The sequence below is a fragment of the Peromyscus eremicus genome, chromosome 11 (assembly GCF_949786415.1).
Source record: "Peromyscus eremicus chromosome 11, PerEre_H2_v1, whole genome shotgun sequence".
Taxonomy (NCBI): Eukaryota; Metazoa; Chordata; class Mammalia; order Rodentia; family Cricetidae; genus Peromyscus; species Peromyscus eremicus.
In genome coordinates, this window is record NC_081427.1 from 74,904,219 (window position 1) to 74,921,236 (window position 17,018).

At 38.6% G+C, this 17,018-nt stretch overlaps 1 protein-coding gene across 1 annotated transcript in view; it reads right to left on the minus strand.

Annotated features, from left to right (window-relative positions):
- Ell2 (elongation factor for RNA polymerase II 2) overlaps nucleotides 1-17,018 on the minus strand; it is a 66,199-nt gene that overhangs the window by 17,012 nt on the left and 32,169 nt on the right. The window contains exons 3-4 of the mRNA XM_059276594.1: nucleotides 10,397-10,518; nucleotides 6,338-6,501 (exon numbers count right to left, since the gene is read on the minus strand). Of these exons, the coding sequence (XP_059132577.1) occupies nucleotides 6,338-6,501; nucleotides 10,397-10,518 (286 nt within the window). The remainder of the gene's footprint in view (nucleotides 1-6,337; nucleotides 6,502-10,396; nucleotides 10,519-17,018) is intronic.

The following is a 17,018-nucleotide window of genomic DNA, read 5'->3' on the forward strand; positions in this document are numbered from 1 at the left end:
AGACATGGTTACAAATCTGGGCGTTATAATATAATGAGCCCTTTAGCTTCCATAACCCAATTTAGCTAACTTTTTATTTCTAGAAGAAATAAGGGTCACTTTATTTCAATTTTTACTTTAAAGGAAGATGAGAAAGCATTCTAATGAAGTTGCCTATAATATGGAGTAGGAATTTTTAATAAGATTATTTCTTAAAATAAGTACATATTATAGATGTACTTTTGCCATTTAGCTACATGTGGACAATAATTAGTGATACAAACAACAGAACAGGAAATTCTAGATTGTTGACTATTTGATGACAGGTAGAAATAAAGTAATTTCCTGCGTTACTTCACTTAAATCTGTGTGTAATACATCACTTATGAAAAAGTGAGAAGGAACAGGAACTCATACTAAGGAGACATTGTATCACAATAACATGGAGAAATACACGTCAGACTTCATAAGAAAACACACTTGACTAACCCAGACTGTGATAAATCCATAGACACAGACATCACAAGAAGTAGAGAACATCTACCAGACTCAAGATGGTCTTTTTTGATAGGCAATAACACATTTGGTAGGCAATAACTCCAACCAAACACACACTCTCAGAAGACAAGACAAATAGATCTGTCTTTATAAACTATACAGGCGGACCAGACGGTGGTATGGAAAATGGTACAAGAAGACACACCACTCCCTCATGGCCAGTGTCATTTGTGTCACTAACACTTTCTGCTTGGACAGAAGGCTGACAGTTGCCAAGTGTGTGTCACAAGTGACCTTAGAACTCTCTATATTCAAATCTATCCAGATAGAGCACCCCAATCAGCCTCTAGTAACTGTTCTTTAGCAAGGGACAGAAAGTAGTATATAATCCCTTTTCACTGTTTCGGAAGTAGAATCTCTTAGCTCACTTACTACACATTATGTCCAACTCCGTTCCCTCTGTTAAGGAGAGGGGAGAACTGGAAACGATGCATCAAACGGGGACTGCACTAGGAAGAAGACTAACAAGAAAAGCAATTTTCACGAGCTGGGTCTAGAGATAAACTGGCTTCGGGGACTCTGCTTATTAGTGTTTCTGTTCAGCTGGGCCCAGACAAAACTTAGATACCATCCTACTTCATTTCTGGGAAACTTCAGTCAGTCGGTACACTTCTTTGCAATTTGGACATAAGTGATGGTAAGTATCAGATTAAATTACTGTACAGTTAAGGAACACAACACTAAAGGGATACTGCCTCATGATAAAAAAAAACAACAACTAGTTATATAAAGTTTTAAGAGATAGACTTAAAGCTGTTTTCTATATATTTTATAATTTAGAAAAAGCTGGATCAGATGGAAAAGGACTAATGCTTATCATGTACCAATTATGGTGTAGTGAAGGGAAGGCTATGTATGCTAAGAGATTCATGCCAGTAATTTCTTCAAGGTGAGCCTTATTTCCATTTCACAGTTGAGAAATCTGAGTTTTTCAGTGGGAGATGCTCAAAATAGTAAAGTGCTTACTTAGCAAGGTGGGAAGGTCTGTGGTTACACCCAAATCTCCTCACTTGTACCTCTTCGTGGGAAAGGATTTATGAACAAATGCCTAATGCCTTCCTGTTGTTTCATGTTGGGCTGTAAGCTCTGTGAGGGCAAGGCCATGGCTGCTTTCCACCAGCAGAATGAGTCAGTACTAAGGACTGCAAACGACAGCAAGCCAGCAAGCAGAGAGGCAGGAGTCAACACAGTCTGTACTTTCCCACATTGCCAGACTGCAGTCCAAAGACACCCAGAAATCTACAATGCAAACCCTCTAGTCTATCACTTCTCAGCTGTGACAGTATTAATGTCACATTCTTTGACCATTCAACAGAAATGTCTGGGGAAAAAATAGGGTTAGTGTCATGAAAATTTAGGAACTACCCTAAATTCCACACTTCCATCAATTCCTGTAGAAAAGAACCTGCTTAACTCAACCAAGCTGTCACTCAGAAGTCACTCAGCCTGTCACTCTGTTTCTATCTGATCTATCTCAGACCCTTGCTCTCAAAATGGCTCCCAGGGATTGCTCGGTTTGATCTCACCCTCCCAGAAGGAAGCTCAAAGAAAACCAAGGAGGCTACCTTTGCCCGGAAGAGGGAAACGAGTATGATGTTGGAGAGGAAAATGGCTTCTGATGAGGGCAAGGTCTTAACTGAGGCCTGGTGCTGGGCCCCCTGATAACTGCTCTCAATGTTCCACCGTCACCATTCCTGCAGTCGTCTGGTCGTTGGGTGACCATTCCTTCCAAATGATTGAAAGAATAACCCAACAACACTGGCACTGAATTACATTTAAACATCACTTGCTTCAGTCTCTCCAAGCCTTTTGTGCCTATTCAATCAGGAAGGAGACCCAAGACTAAGGAAAGAGAGGCAACAGATGAAGAAAACCTGGTCATGTAAACAGTAATAGGATTGTGATGCTAAAGAAAAAGAAAGTAAAGAGGAAAGACATTAGGTTCAAAGGAGGCAGGTGTATTTTTATTTTTAATATTTGCCTCAGAAAGGCCCTTTTTAATAAAGCCTGTGGGAAAACCTAATTCTCTTCCCAGACTCAACTGCTAATCAATTCCCCAGGCTCTTTTATATACAGCAGCAGTGGTACCAACAGAGTTGGCTAATCTGGGACTGTATCTGAGTCACTGTTACATTTATAAGTCCATCTCTGGTTCCTCCATTTAATACTAGATGGTAAAATTATCCTTCAGCCAATGGCTCTGAGTCAGCAATGTGAAAGAAAAATGTTAACACAGGCTATCAGAAAGAAATTAGCAACTATAGCCATCTTCTGTAATTGTTTTTCTGCTTGACTTCTGGAAACTGGCCAGCACCTTTAGCAACAAAGACCCAAGGCTGCAGATACTATCGCAGGGTAGGAAGGATGGCTTGGACTCTGGTTCATTATATAATCTATACAATGGTCTCTGCTAGTACCATTGGGCACCTGTGGTACTTTTTCAAAGTTTCAGTACATGCACACACACAGGTCTCCAACAGGCACAAAAATATCAGAACTACAACAGATCTCAGATGATCTCTCATTCAGATATTCCTCATCTAATATCTGAGAAAATTAAGGTAGTCAGTGACTAGTTCCATCACTCAGATATATGCTAACTCATCAAAAATAAGGAAGATGGAAAAAATAAGGAGAGAATCATAGATATTAGAGCTGCTGGGTTATTTTATACACCTGCATAAGTATCAATATATACAAAGACTGGTAGTTTAATGAAATTCCAGATTTTAGATAGGAGTCAAGAGGTAGATTTAGCATATTAGGGAACAAAGTGGTGGGGATTAGGGACTTTTCCTTATGAAAAATATGATAATGTTCACTACTGATATAAACATCAAGAGCAGAAGTGGAAGTGTTACAAAACAAGTTGCCATCATGCTGTCTAAGTAAACGCATCCCTAGTTCCTCTCCAGATAAACAGGGTTTGCTCTGTTCCCCACAGGAAAGTTTCAGAAGCTCACAGCCCAGAAAACTAGGCAGGTGACCCGTAGTGCAGACTTCATCCCTTAAGCTTGGCTTGTGGCCTAGCTCAGCTGGCAGAGGCCCAGCCTGGCACTATGCCACACCACACCACAGCAAGACCAGCAGGACTCTAGTCTGCCTCCACCCAGGCTCACACCACTGAAAGGAACCTTGTTCTGCAGGTACCTTAGGCTGGCATAGGTGAGCGTCTGGTGTCATTTTACATGGTACAGTCAATTATAAGCTAAGTATTTAAGAATGAGAACACAACTTGTTTATGAGTTCATGCCTATATCATTATTATTTTTTTCTGAGCCCGACAACTTGATGTGTAAAATGGGGAGATAGTCATAACCTACTTCATAGAATAATCATGAGATTAAGATGAGGAACTACATACAAAGTACTCACATATACATTGTATATAATGAACACCCAATAAGTACTGGGTAATATTAGTACTACAGGTTGATTGACTAACATTTTAAAGAACTGAATGAGCTAGGCATTACAAAAAGTAGGAAAATACAAATTGAACTGCTCAGCAGGGAAGGATCATGTTGTATAGAACAGATGATAAAAAGCTCAAATGCAACTTATCCAGGTAGAGTAAAACTCAAAGTAAACAAAAGAAAGTCCAATGGGACCCTAGCGTCTTTAGAGTTGATCTGGCTTTGACTAACAGTACTATTTGGTTCTCAACTTTGAGGTGAGGAACTGGAGGCAGTCCAGATATTACAATACAAATAACTAAAAGGTTGTGACACAGGCCATATTAAGGAGAGTTAAAAGGAGCCTGGGTTATGTGACTCAGAGAAAACGCCTGAGGAGGTTAATGAACGAGACTTAAGATCAGAGAAGAGCACTGTGATAGCTGAGTGGTCAAGAACTGAGGACAAAACTGGGAGGAAAAGGAAAAAGAGGACACACAGGATGGCAGAGATACCTGCAGGGTTCTGATGAGATGAGGGAGACAACATTTTGTTCAGATTTATACTTTGATAAGTTTAGTAGGTTTTTAGGTTTGATAAGATAGGTTACTCCTAAAGTACATGTAAATTATAATCCCTATAAGAAAACTTGCAAACTCTAAAATTTCTGGAACCACTAGTGGAGGGATTCCAGATGCTGAAATGTTTGTCATACGAACTGGATATGGGGGCTCATGCCTGTAATCCTAGCTCTTGAGAGGTCATGAGGCAGGAGGTTTGCAAATTTGAAGCCAGCCTGTTTGACACAGTAAAGTCCAGAGTACCCTGGACCATGGTGTGAGATTCTTGCAAGAAAGCAAGCAAGCAAACAAGCAAGCCAGCCAGCCAGCCTACCCACCTTATAAGCTAGATGTATAAACTATAAATGAACTGACTCAGTACCCACATTATCGAAACATACAAAATTCATCACCAACACAAGGGACATTTAAGTACCAATCATAGGAAAAGTATATTAGTCTTTGCTGATTTTCAAACTTTAGAATAAATCTAGGTAAGAGTTCTCAGCTAGTTATAGTAGGGGAAAAAAATCATTCTGATGATTCGAGTCCCTACAGTAACTGCTTTATTGTTTATAAAATGATAGTATTAGATTAAAACACTTTTAAAACTAGTGACAGATAATTCACATTTTATAGTTAAAATGTTAAGTGGAAGAATATCTTATGGATTGAAAAATAATTTAGCCAATTAAGTTATTTAATAAGAAGAAAGGAGAAGAAAGAAGGCTGAGAATTGTTACTTCACTCCACAGGAAAGGGAAGGTGAGAAATCTCATTGTTGGTAACGTACAAGTCAGTGTACTGGGTCCTGTGGGTACAGATGCCTGGGGAAGCCAGGAATTGTTGTTAAACCAAACTAAATGTATCTAAGCTGAGCACCAAGTCCCAGGAGCATTGGCTTTGTTCCAAAGACACTTATTAAAGGCACTGGTGGAGGCTTTCAACGTTGAATGTAACATAGCTGGGTCAGCAATACAAAACCAGAGCAGAGTTACACCAAACCTGGAAAGGTGCTGATAAGGGATTTGGGTCTATTAAGAAACTGTTTTTGGAAACATTTACTTTTCCAAATTAATATCTATTCATCATTCACACTTCGGTGATTTGAGTTACAAAACCGACCAGGGACTTGAACAGTTCATCTTTACTCTATCATTCTGTCCATGCTAATCACTATGAACTGATCTATTAATGCTGTTCAGGACACTGCTCACAAAAGAGACACTCACCTTGCTGATCTGGTCTTACTTCCCTTCCATCTGATGCATATTTGAGTGAGTTGATGATAAAGACAATGGGCGTGGGTTAGGGTCTTAATTAAGGGATACATGAGGATGGGGATCATAATTGTAACTAGAGAATCATCATCCTGCTGCTTGTCTGTGAAGCACACTTTATACTTCTACAATAAAAATTGTGTAAAAGTCTTCTGAAAACACAAGCAAAATCTGTAATAAGGAGGTTATATCAACTTACTTTTGTCTAATAGATTTTGATTATAAGAATAGCTCTGTAAAAGTACAAACAGGAACCATACTGTCCATCACTGAACTCATATCATCCAATGACAAAGAAAACACAAAAGACCACTGTTACAACCTCATGTAGTATGAGTATTGTGAAGTAATAATAAGTAGCCAACAGAAGGTTCAAGAATTGTAAAAGTCATAAAACTTTAAAATATGTTCAACTTACCAGCAACCTGAAGAAAAAAGAAATGACTTTTTTATGTCCTGAAAATTAATTTCTGTGTTTTCATTCTTAGTATTACCAGTATTTACCTACACCCATCCTGAATTAGTCCAATCAAGCAGTGTGAAGGAGAAATATGTCCATACAAACCTACATATGGTCCACCGGGTTTGATAACTTTGGTGCTTCGATTACGGGATTCCTCCTCTGCCTGGGTCATTCTTTCTCGGGTCATCTGATAGGAGTCATTTGTTGCACACACTGTAATTTTATCTTGTATAAATCCCAGGCAATTGAGCTGGGAGGCTCCAGAGCTGTCAGGTGAGATTGTGGCTTTGTTAGAGATGACTATCGTTTTCACAATAAAGGCAAACAAGAATTTTATTATCCTAAAATCGGTAGCTTAAATAAGTTAGCAATCCTAAAATAACTGATGCTAATTTTAAAATATGATTATTTAAAATGTTTATGACCTTAATTTTTTTTTTAAAACATCCTGAACAGAATGAGTAAAATGAGCTCCTGGAGACCAAATTGAACTTTTAAACACAGTGCAGGAGCGGAGAGCAGGACCCCAGCAAGCCCTGTAGTTCCACTTTCACTTACTAGTCAACTGTTTTTAAACTTTCTTGCCTGAGAAATGCTTAAAACCTTACTTTTTTTAGAGAAAACAATGTACATATTTTAGAAAGAACAATGTAAGACCTTGCCCATGATTCTTTTTATTTCTAATAATGTATTAGTAGTACAGCTAAAATTTGTAGAATCTGTATTTACCATTTCCTTAAATCTCTACGTAGCAAATACTGAAAAATTTGGGGCAAGTGGTTCTTCCTGAAACACTTAAAAACAAAACAAAACAAAACAAAAAAAACCCAAAAAACAAAAAAAACACTGAAGTACCCTGGATATTAACATAAGACTTTGAAATGGCCTTGCTTTAAAGTATCATGTAAGTTTGAATAACTTTGCAATCCTAAAATCACTATTAATTTTTAAATGTAGTGATTATTAAAAATGTTTATGTCATTATTTGTTTAGAGATCATGGTAAAGTCACAACTAATATTTAAAAGAAAATACTACATAGCCTTAAAGCAAATGGGAAAATATGTAATGAGAATTGGCACTCCTGCTCCTCTATTTCCAAACTGAATTGGAAACTAAAAAGTTGATTAAAATTTTGTAAATTTTGCTAATAACTCTCTTTACAAATATTATTCTTTAAAAACAGTTAATTCATCTCATAAATATTGGGCAGAACAAAACCCAGGACAAAGACAAGGCAGAAGTGGTCCCTCCTTCAAGGAGCTGCTTCACAAAGCAGGGAATGGTACGCGTCGTCAAGTGGCCCAGAGCAGAGAACTATAAAGCATCTACAAGTATGCACTGGCTTTAGGGACAAGGAGAGGCACTGCCCACTCAAGGGAGCAGTTATAGTGAAATGGTGGGGACAGAAGCCAGACTCTGGGTGAAGAAGTGCATGAAAGGAAAGTTGTTTTTGTTTCTTGCTTACTTTTTTTTTTAAAAAAAAAAACAAAGACTTGAGTATCTCTGAATACTGATAAACCAATCAAAGAGGACCAGGAAGGAAGTTTAACTTCTGGAAGAGAGGGGAAAAAAAATGACTTAATGAAGTAAAAGTCTGGTGTGAGGGAGTCTGAGTTTTAGCATCTCTCCCTCCCTATTTCTTAAAAAGGAACACACACAGGGTGAGAATAAGCTGAACTCAATATCAGTCATGATGAACTACAGATCTTAAACAGTGCTCATCTGGGGAGGTCGGAAACTTTGCTCCACAGAATTCTTTACTTGTGTTTTTCAGCTTAGTTACGGGAAGACTTCAGTTCACCCGTACAGGTGTTCCTTTTGTTTCTCTTGGGCCTGGATCATTGTTCTCCACACTTGAGAGGGCATCACTATATCTTTGCACATTTTTAATAAGCTTGTGCATAAGTACATTCTTTAAGGAATCTCTGAAAGGTAATTTTGACTTGAGATTTCCTCCATTTTATATGTGAGAAAGTTTTGAAGGCGTAGAGAGAAATCAAAGGAGACCAGTTAATATTTGCTAAATATCCATTTATTGAGTTTCTATGTAGAGCTCAGCCTGTACTGAGAAAGACTGGGCCTTTGAAGACGTGGCACTACTAGAGTCCAGACTAGAAAAGATGGAGCTAGATGACAGATAACTTACTTATCAGACTGAGAATTAAAAGGTTTTTGTTTGTTTGTTTTTTGAGACAGGGTTTCTCTACATAGCCCTGGCTGTTCTGGAACTCACAAAGATCAGCCTGCCTCTACTTCCAAGTGATGGGATTAAAGGTGTGTACCATCACACCCAGCTGAGAACTAAAATTTTTTAGTGCTTTTGTTTTCTGGTGGAAAAAAAACACTAATGTATTTGAATGTTCTCACAAAATTTTCTGTTTTTCTTCTCTTGCTGCATCATGGACAGTTCTGCATATAATCAACCTTAAATCTTTCTCTAAGTAAGTACAATACAAACAAATACACAGGGCATATGTCATGTAACAATAACCCACATTACTTATTTAAATATGTTTTACATTAAAATTTTCATTTTGTGTGTGCACATGTGGGTGCATGCGTGCCACAGTGTGTGTAAGTCAGAGAAGAACTTGTAGGAGTCAGCTCTCTCCTTAACCAGGCTCCTGGAGATGAAGCTCAGGTGGTCAGGCTTGCTGACAGCACTTTTACCCACTGAGCCAAATGTATATTACTTTTATGATAGAACATAGGATTATGATGTGCTATGGTTTTGAAGGAAGAACAAATTTTTCATAAGATTTCTCAGGGGATAAAGTTCAATTCAAGTCCTTCAGTATAATCCAGGGTACTTTATAAAACAATGTGGTATAGGTATAAACTGAAATTTATCGCCATGAAAACAAAATCATATCATCATATAGTCAAGCACCATAGTCAGACACTGGTATGCCTCTGCTGCATAGGGAACCCTGGGCTAGACGTCTGGAGAACTCCTCATCTTGCTCAGCCACAAGCTAATAGTTACATAACTACAGATAGGTCACCTGTTAAATGAAGACCCTGAGAGTTGGTGATTCCACAGTCTATTGCAATGCTATCCAGGAACTTCCTGCAATGGTAGAAATATCCTGTATCTTTGATGTAACTGTGGTAACCACATGTGCGTTTTGAGATTGTGAAATGTTCGTGTGAGTAAACAATGAAATTTTAAGTTTTATGTAATTTTGAACAACTGAATATCACAACCACATGTAGCCAGTAGATACTAAAGTGAAGGGAATGTAAAAGGCTATCTAATCTATAACGTATACAGTTCATACCCAAGTTTTAGGGGAGGTTGTTTTAAAGCAACACCAATATGGACTCAGGCAGTTTAAACCACATGGAAAGAGTAACTTGGAACTTTCAGGAAGGTGTCTTTGTCTCCTGTTTCAGCTTTCTTTCTCATGGCAGTTCTTACAGATTCAAGTACTATGTGGATGAGCCACAGACACGGACCAGTGTTCATACTGTGCTCCAGTGTCAAAGCCTTACACTGGGGGACTGATACTCACAACCTTCCATCTTCATCGGGGCAGAACACAAACTCCTGCTCACAGGTTCCCACTTTACCACAGACAACCACAGCAAAACAAGCAAATGGTTCATAGCTTCCTGAGTCAAAGCCGGTAAGGGGGTCATGGCACCCGGGGAGGTATCTAGTCTTTTGCCCTTTTTTTTATTTTACCTTAAATTTTTTCTTACATTTTTTTTTTTTTTTGTTGGAGTTAAATGTCTAGTGTCCAGCAGGCTGTTCAATAAAACTAAAAGAAGTCCCCCTAGGCAAGAAGACTTGATAGAGCAGAGGTGTAGGAAGAAGGCATGCAGGATACATATTTTTCCTCCTTATCTTTACAGAAAGCCTTGGGTACAATGTAAGACAACCTTACTTAAATACAACAAACATTTTAAAAAAAATCTTCAAAATTTATTTTAATTTAAAAACTCATTTTATAGTATTTTTGAATTTTATAACTTTTGTGATTATACTCCAGCGACACACACAATTACTAGTATATGATAGGTGGTTAATATGTTTAAATAAATGAGCTGTGTAATTAAATCAATAAACATCGAGGGACTAGTTAATTTTGTTAATTAAAAGCAAGTACTCTGAACTGGGAGACATCCCCTTTAGCACGTCCTGGGAAGTACTCACCTGGAGAGTGTTTGCTGGATGCAGTCAAAGCTGCCCTGAGGGTTATCTTTCCCCACGTTTGACAGGTAGAAGTTAAAGTTGTGGACTTCACTGAGGGGATCATTCTTGGGAATTTTGACAAGCTAAAAGGTGTGAGAGAGAAAGAAACACTTCAGTGCTTATGAAGTTCTGCCTCACTGGTCGTCCAAGTCAATCATCCATCTTCATAGCATTTAAATGACCAAATAGTTCAAGCAACCTGACATGCTTACAACTCATCACAGTCTTTCTTCATTTCTACCCTTAAGTGTGGGTATCACTCCTGTTCAGACATGAGCGCTGCTGAACAGCTTCTAGATGATATAATGGTCTCTGAGGTATATTCCACAATCCAATCTTTTGCTGTCTTAATACACATTTCATATCATTATTTCTTACTTTTTTGAATAGTACTTTTGAAGAATAATAACTAGCAACACAAAGCATAAGTGCAGTTTGGGATGTGTCTTGATGTCCCATGGTTCCCTCATCCACTCTCATGTTTATGCAACAGGGTCAACAGCCCCCAGAAGACATACTGCAAGTCCTGCCCCAGCTGAGCTCTGAGCAACAGTCGGAAATGGGCAGGCATGGTTTTCTTTCTAGTTGTTTTTGAGACAGAGTCTCATGTAGCAAGGCTGGTCTTCAACTCATAGAAGTCGAGGCAGGCCTTGTACTCCTGTCTTCCTGCTTTTACCCTCCCAAGTGCTGGAATTAGAGACATCTGGCCAGGTTTTTTTTTTTTTTTTTTTTTTTTTTCCTGAGGCCTTGCTCAGTAGTTTCCCTACTAGGTGAGACTAGAATGCCTATCAGCAAGGATTCCTTTTGATGCTCTGGGTCTGAATCAGATATACTTCCTGTGCTCAGTAAACTTGTGTCAAGGAATTAGAATCTTCTATCAATTGCTCCTCCTTTCTCAGCACCTGAAGCTTTTCTTATCTTTGGTTTACAGGGCTGCCACCATGTTTAGTGATGGTTATAAAAAGGATATGTAGGTATGTAAAACATACTGGATCTTAGTAACATAGCAGGCAAGTAGGAAGGGACATCACGTTCTGCAACAGCCATTCTGCTCAAAAATACATCCTCTCTTTGTGAATGATCACAAAGAGAGTTAACTGGCTCTACACACGTGTCACAACCACAGATGTGCTAGTGAGTGCATTCCTGTGTCATCCCTGTCTGAGCCGAGGACACCCCTGACTCAGGCCATATAGGGAAGTTCAAGCTAAGATGGTCTTGCAGCCACCATCTCCAGATGAAAGGAAGGAAAGCTAAGAATGGACTAACGTCTGTTGTCTGGCAATGGTAATCATGTAGTAATTAACTGCTCAAGGAATGAGAACTTGAAGAGACGCATTTTTTCCACAGAGGTTCAAAAGATTGTGTAGAGCTAGAAAGATTGTTGAATATCAGATAATCCATACAGCTTCTATTAGCCATCAGTTTCAATGATCTTTGTCTCTTTATTTTGAATTAGTCCCAATTCCTGAAGAACCAAGTGTCCACTTATTATTTACTCTATAAATATCTGGGTGGCGGGGGGAGGGGGGGAAAGGTTGCTATAGTTACTCTCTATTTCCCTTATATTTCTACCAGTTCTAAAATGCATTACCTTTGTGAACATGTCTTAATTTACTATGTTTATAGGTACTTATCAAGCTTACTTAGCAGGTGTACAAATGCCATCCCTACTTGGTATATATGCAACATCTCAATCCTTTATTTCTGAGGAATGCAAGAGTCAAAAGGATGCTATTACTGAACAAAGGAGTACATAAATTCCACCTTTGTGCTAGTGCATGCACATACTCATACAGTGTTCATTTGTTTCTTTTCCCTGAGAGGAGCAGGGTCCTGCTGACAAAGAAGTACCACAGCCTAATGCCTTCCTAAGGCCTGGGAGAGGAAGTGAAAAGGTTGGAAAGGTACAGACTTCTGAAGGAAATCCTCCTCGACCATGATTCTTAACTTATATCCACTCTCAAGCCTAACCCTCCATTTCAGTTTGCAGAAACTGACTGTTGGGGAGATTTTTCCATAGTGGTTGAGGTCTCATTGTCAGGCTGTGGCCTAAAGTTTTCCTTTTATGAATCTCAGACTTGGAAATACAATACCACTTTTTTGCTGAGAGTATAGAAGATTTATCCTACTTATTAGATTTTAGCCTACATTTAAAAAACTAGAATCATATTTATATTTTTCATTTTTTAAAGAGAGTAGACATACATAAATTTTATAAATGTATATTACTCTTTCACCAAAAAGTTTTAGCTAACTCCCATCTTTAGCTCAGATGTCTAATAAACAGAGCTTCACAGAATAGCTCTATGTCTTTTAAAAACCATTAACTTTTGCGTGGCCTGAGGTTGATGATGGTGGCTTCTTTGACTGCTCCCCACTTTATATATTGAGGAAGGGCCTCTCAATGGACTTGGAGCTGGCTGTTTCAGCCAGTTTGCTTTGGGGCTTCCCTGTTTCTACCTTGCACGTGCTGGGATTACATGTGCAGCCAAGTCCACCCAGCTTTTTATGTAAGTTTTGGGTATCCAAACTCCTGTCCTCATGCTTCTCTGCAAGCACTTTACCCACTGAGCCATTTCCCCAAATACCCTGCAATCTTTTATATGAAGTATATATTTTTCCTTTCTTATCTTCCAAATTTCTAAAGTAACACTGAGAGTCTTAAAGATGAGACAATTATCTTCTTAAACATTTACTTATTTAACATGCATGCACGTAATTAGGCTATTATCTCAAATTGGAGAATTCCATCACAAAAATATTTTGCTTGAAGTAATCACTGTGTACACTACTCACCATGTTCAGATCTGGCCTAAGGTAGATAAAGGAGACTTTCATATTCTCATTCTTTAAAAGTCTCTTTGAGTGGTGGAAAAAGCTATGCTCATTTGAAAAATATGATCATTACCAGAATAGGAGAGAATCACAATGAAAAATATGTTTGTATAACTGGCTCAATGCCCTCACTGAAGGGTTTGAAATTTATTAAACACAGGTTCAAACAGAACAAGGGGTGATTTGGCCACCCCTCTAAGAGGTCTGGGAAGATATTTCTGGCACCTAGTGGGAAATCAGAGATACTGATGAAATACAGAGCACAGCCTCCGAATTGCCCAGACTGAAAAGCCAAAGATCATACGGAAACTTTGGGTTAGAATCAGGTTTAAGTTGATGCCTTTAAAAAGAAGTTGGAATTCATAGTCCATTGACTTTTATATAAGAGAAAACTATGTTTTTAAAGAAATAAAGTATCTATTTCAAACAAAAGGAGCCATTTTACTTTGAGTCCTTAGTTCAGTCTTACAACTTCCAATGAGAAAATTGAAGAGCAGAAAAGATTAGTAAGAACATATGAGCCACGGAATAGCTAACTATTCTTTGAATATGGCTTATGCACATTTATTTCCTTTTCTTTCTCTAATTGGAAGTCACAAAACTTAAGGTATTTAGCTAAAAGTTTCAAATAAATCATGAGTCCTTAAAGACATTCCCCTGACTAGAGGAGAAGCTTAAAATACTCAAAATTAAAATGGAGAACTTCCTCTCTCACCAAGGGATGTTCTTGCAAGACTGCTTCTAAATCAGGCCCCAGAGCTGATTTCCCACGGTAGTTAGCCCAGTCCTCAAGGCTGAGCCCAGGTCCATGCAGAACAGTACGTGTCCTCCCACACCCCGCTGCTTCCTGTGCACCATACATCTGAAGGCTGGTACTTAAATGAAAATAAGGTGCTATCTGGATAGATGATAGGACAAGATCCCTACGTCACAGCAGAATGGTGCATACTGTCAGTTCTACTGAAACTCTAGCTCTCTAATGGCTCTGAATTAAGGTCTCAGACCCACCCAGACGTGGCCTCCACTGGATTCTCCTAGTTTAAGTCTTTTGTCCCCCACCTGCTCTAATTGACATATACAACCTGTCTTTTCCAGTATGTCAGTGTTTCTGCTCAGGGGCTAAGGTGCTACACAGAGATGCCAGCTGGAGACCTAAGTGCTACTTTGTACAGCCATTTCATTCTTGAAGGCCTACTTAAATACCTAACAAATAAACTGCATCCAATTTCTATCTTGAGAATGAAATATTATTTAGAAAGTATTAAAGATTGCTGGTTTCAGTTTCTTATTTAGGATTAAGGGTATAGAAATGTATCATCATATCCAGATAATTGGAAAAGTCGTTATTAATTTTCATTCCAAAAATGAGACTAAACATCAAAGGCTTAGGTCCACAATCCACAACTTTCCTCGCCAACAGCAGTCTGTCCTCGATAAAAAGCTATGAAGAAAAAGTTCCAGGAAACGTTCAGACATTTATAATTAACATAGGCACTGTATACCATGGTGTGTAAGTCAAGGCTTCTAATTATTCAGATACAGGCTCAGGCATGTGGCAATGGAGTACTGTCGAAAGGTCATTTCAACATCAGTCACAGACCTGCTACCTCAAGGTTCTAGGGCAGAAGTGCATGCACACACTGCTGAAACTTTCACATGCATGCACACTGATATCTGCTTAACAGTGGTTGGTACCTGTGCTGCAGAGGTCCCCCACTGTTAAGTAAAATACTTTCCACTCCATATTGGATCAAAGTATATGCTACATTAAAAACAAAACCAGTAAGGCCTTTTCATTTAATTAAATGTTTTATATTGTGGATATTACAAAAGACTTAAATGGCAGTGCTCTTCTTTGGCAGTAATTATATGAGCGTTAATACCTAACCTTTTCTGCTACATTGACTGTAAATGCTCAATAAGACATTTATGAACCAGCAGTGCTACAGTTTGATATGGCAGCTCTTGGGGTTGAAGCTGAACCACAGGACAAGGGGAGTCCAGGTCATTTTTTCACACTTCTTCATTTTATAAATTAGAGACAAAGAGGCTCAGTGAGCTGTTTGAGGTTATATTCACACTTGAAATTGCCACCCCTATACTCTCAGACCACTTTCTCTGTTCCATGGCTGTCTGAAACACTCATTACCTTGTAATACTAAGATATTATGTTTATGGCATTTCTTCCCCCACTAGAATATAAGCTGTTCAAAGACAGACGCCTTTGTGTGCTTGTGAATGTACTGCCAGCATCTTAAATGGTGTAGAGCACAAAGTAGTCACTCGCTATGTATTTGCTGAATGAGTAAAAATGTTGATTAATGTCTCAGGCAGAACTAGAATTGATGTCTGCTTTCTTTCCCCCAGTATTTCCAAAATATGTTGAAAAGTTTTATTTAAAAGGGTATTCTATCCTCAAATAAGTTTGGGAATGCCCAGTTAAACAAAATGACTGTAGATTTGAACCAAAGAGTCGCTTCCCAATTAGTGTGACCTAGAAGTCTACCTCTCCATCCCTCCAGTATCTCAGAAAGCCAGCATGTATCTTAGTATCATCTGACTGATATACTTACCACACAACTCTACAGCATGTAGACTGTACACTAAGCTTAGATATAGGTGAAACTTGCTGTAAGCATGAAAGCATTTTAATTCTCTATGGCTTTCAAATTCTTCACAGACTTTAATGATTCTGATTTCCTAACAACCTAGAAAATGGTTTAGAGATGTCTATTTGCATGCACTATACAGGTCCCACAGTACTGGGGCAGAATAGATAACCCAGAATCAGGACAGAAAATAGAAACCTCAACCTGAAAGCCAGAACAATGAGAGCTGCTTTAGGCCCAACATGATAGGTTTAGGGAAGTAAAAAAATGGCCTCAGAACAACCCAGATGTACAAACCAATGTGGGGGCAGAGAAGCAGGAAGTAGAGGTACCCACTGATGACAGTAGAAAAAAATTAAGTACAGAAACACAAGAAAAAACTAAGGGCAGAGGCTGGAGAGATTCTAATACATGCTAGAAATATCTGGAAGTTCATGACAGGTACTTTGTTGATGAGAGTAGTGTAAAATGTCAAATGCAACTAGCACAAAGAGAAATCCTGGAAATTCTCCAAAAAGTCATGTCATGTAGCAATTTACATAAATAATTCAGGATAATATGAATTCATTTGTTTCTTTGATTTCTTCCTTAGCAAGATGCATGCTAAGGAAGGAAAATAGGGCAGAGAATAGCTTTCTTTCCTAGTCTCCATAGACCTCACCTGGACCCAGCATAGCCTTTCTGAAGTAGTTTGGGGTTAAAAAGTGCAGCAGCCCCAAACTGAGCTATACCTTTGCTGCTGTTGCTATTTTGGTGGGGTAGAGATTGACTAGAAAAATGATTGCCTAGTTTAACACTCTCACCCCTTTAATGTGTTCTTTTCAATTCATCACCACTTTAGAGGAAACACTGATGGTAGTATTTACAACTGGCATTATTTGTAAAACTACAGTTTCACTCATCTATTCCACAAATATTCAGTTAATGCTATTATGCTGGGCACTGTTTGAATTTCTATGGTATACTATTGAATAAAACTGACTAAGGTCTCTGCCACTGTGTATATGTACAGACATCTAGCAGTGTGATAGTGTGGCTAGGAGTAAGAGATAGGGAGCAACAACAGGCAGCAGGACTCCTAGACTAATAAATGTGAGGGAGAGGAGGAACGAAATGATGACATGGTGTTCTGTCTG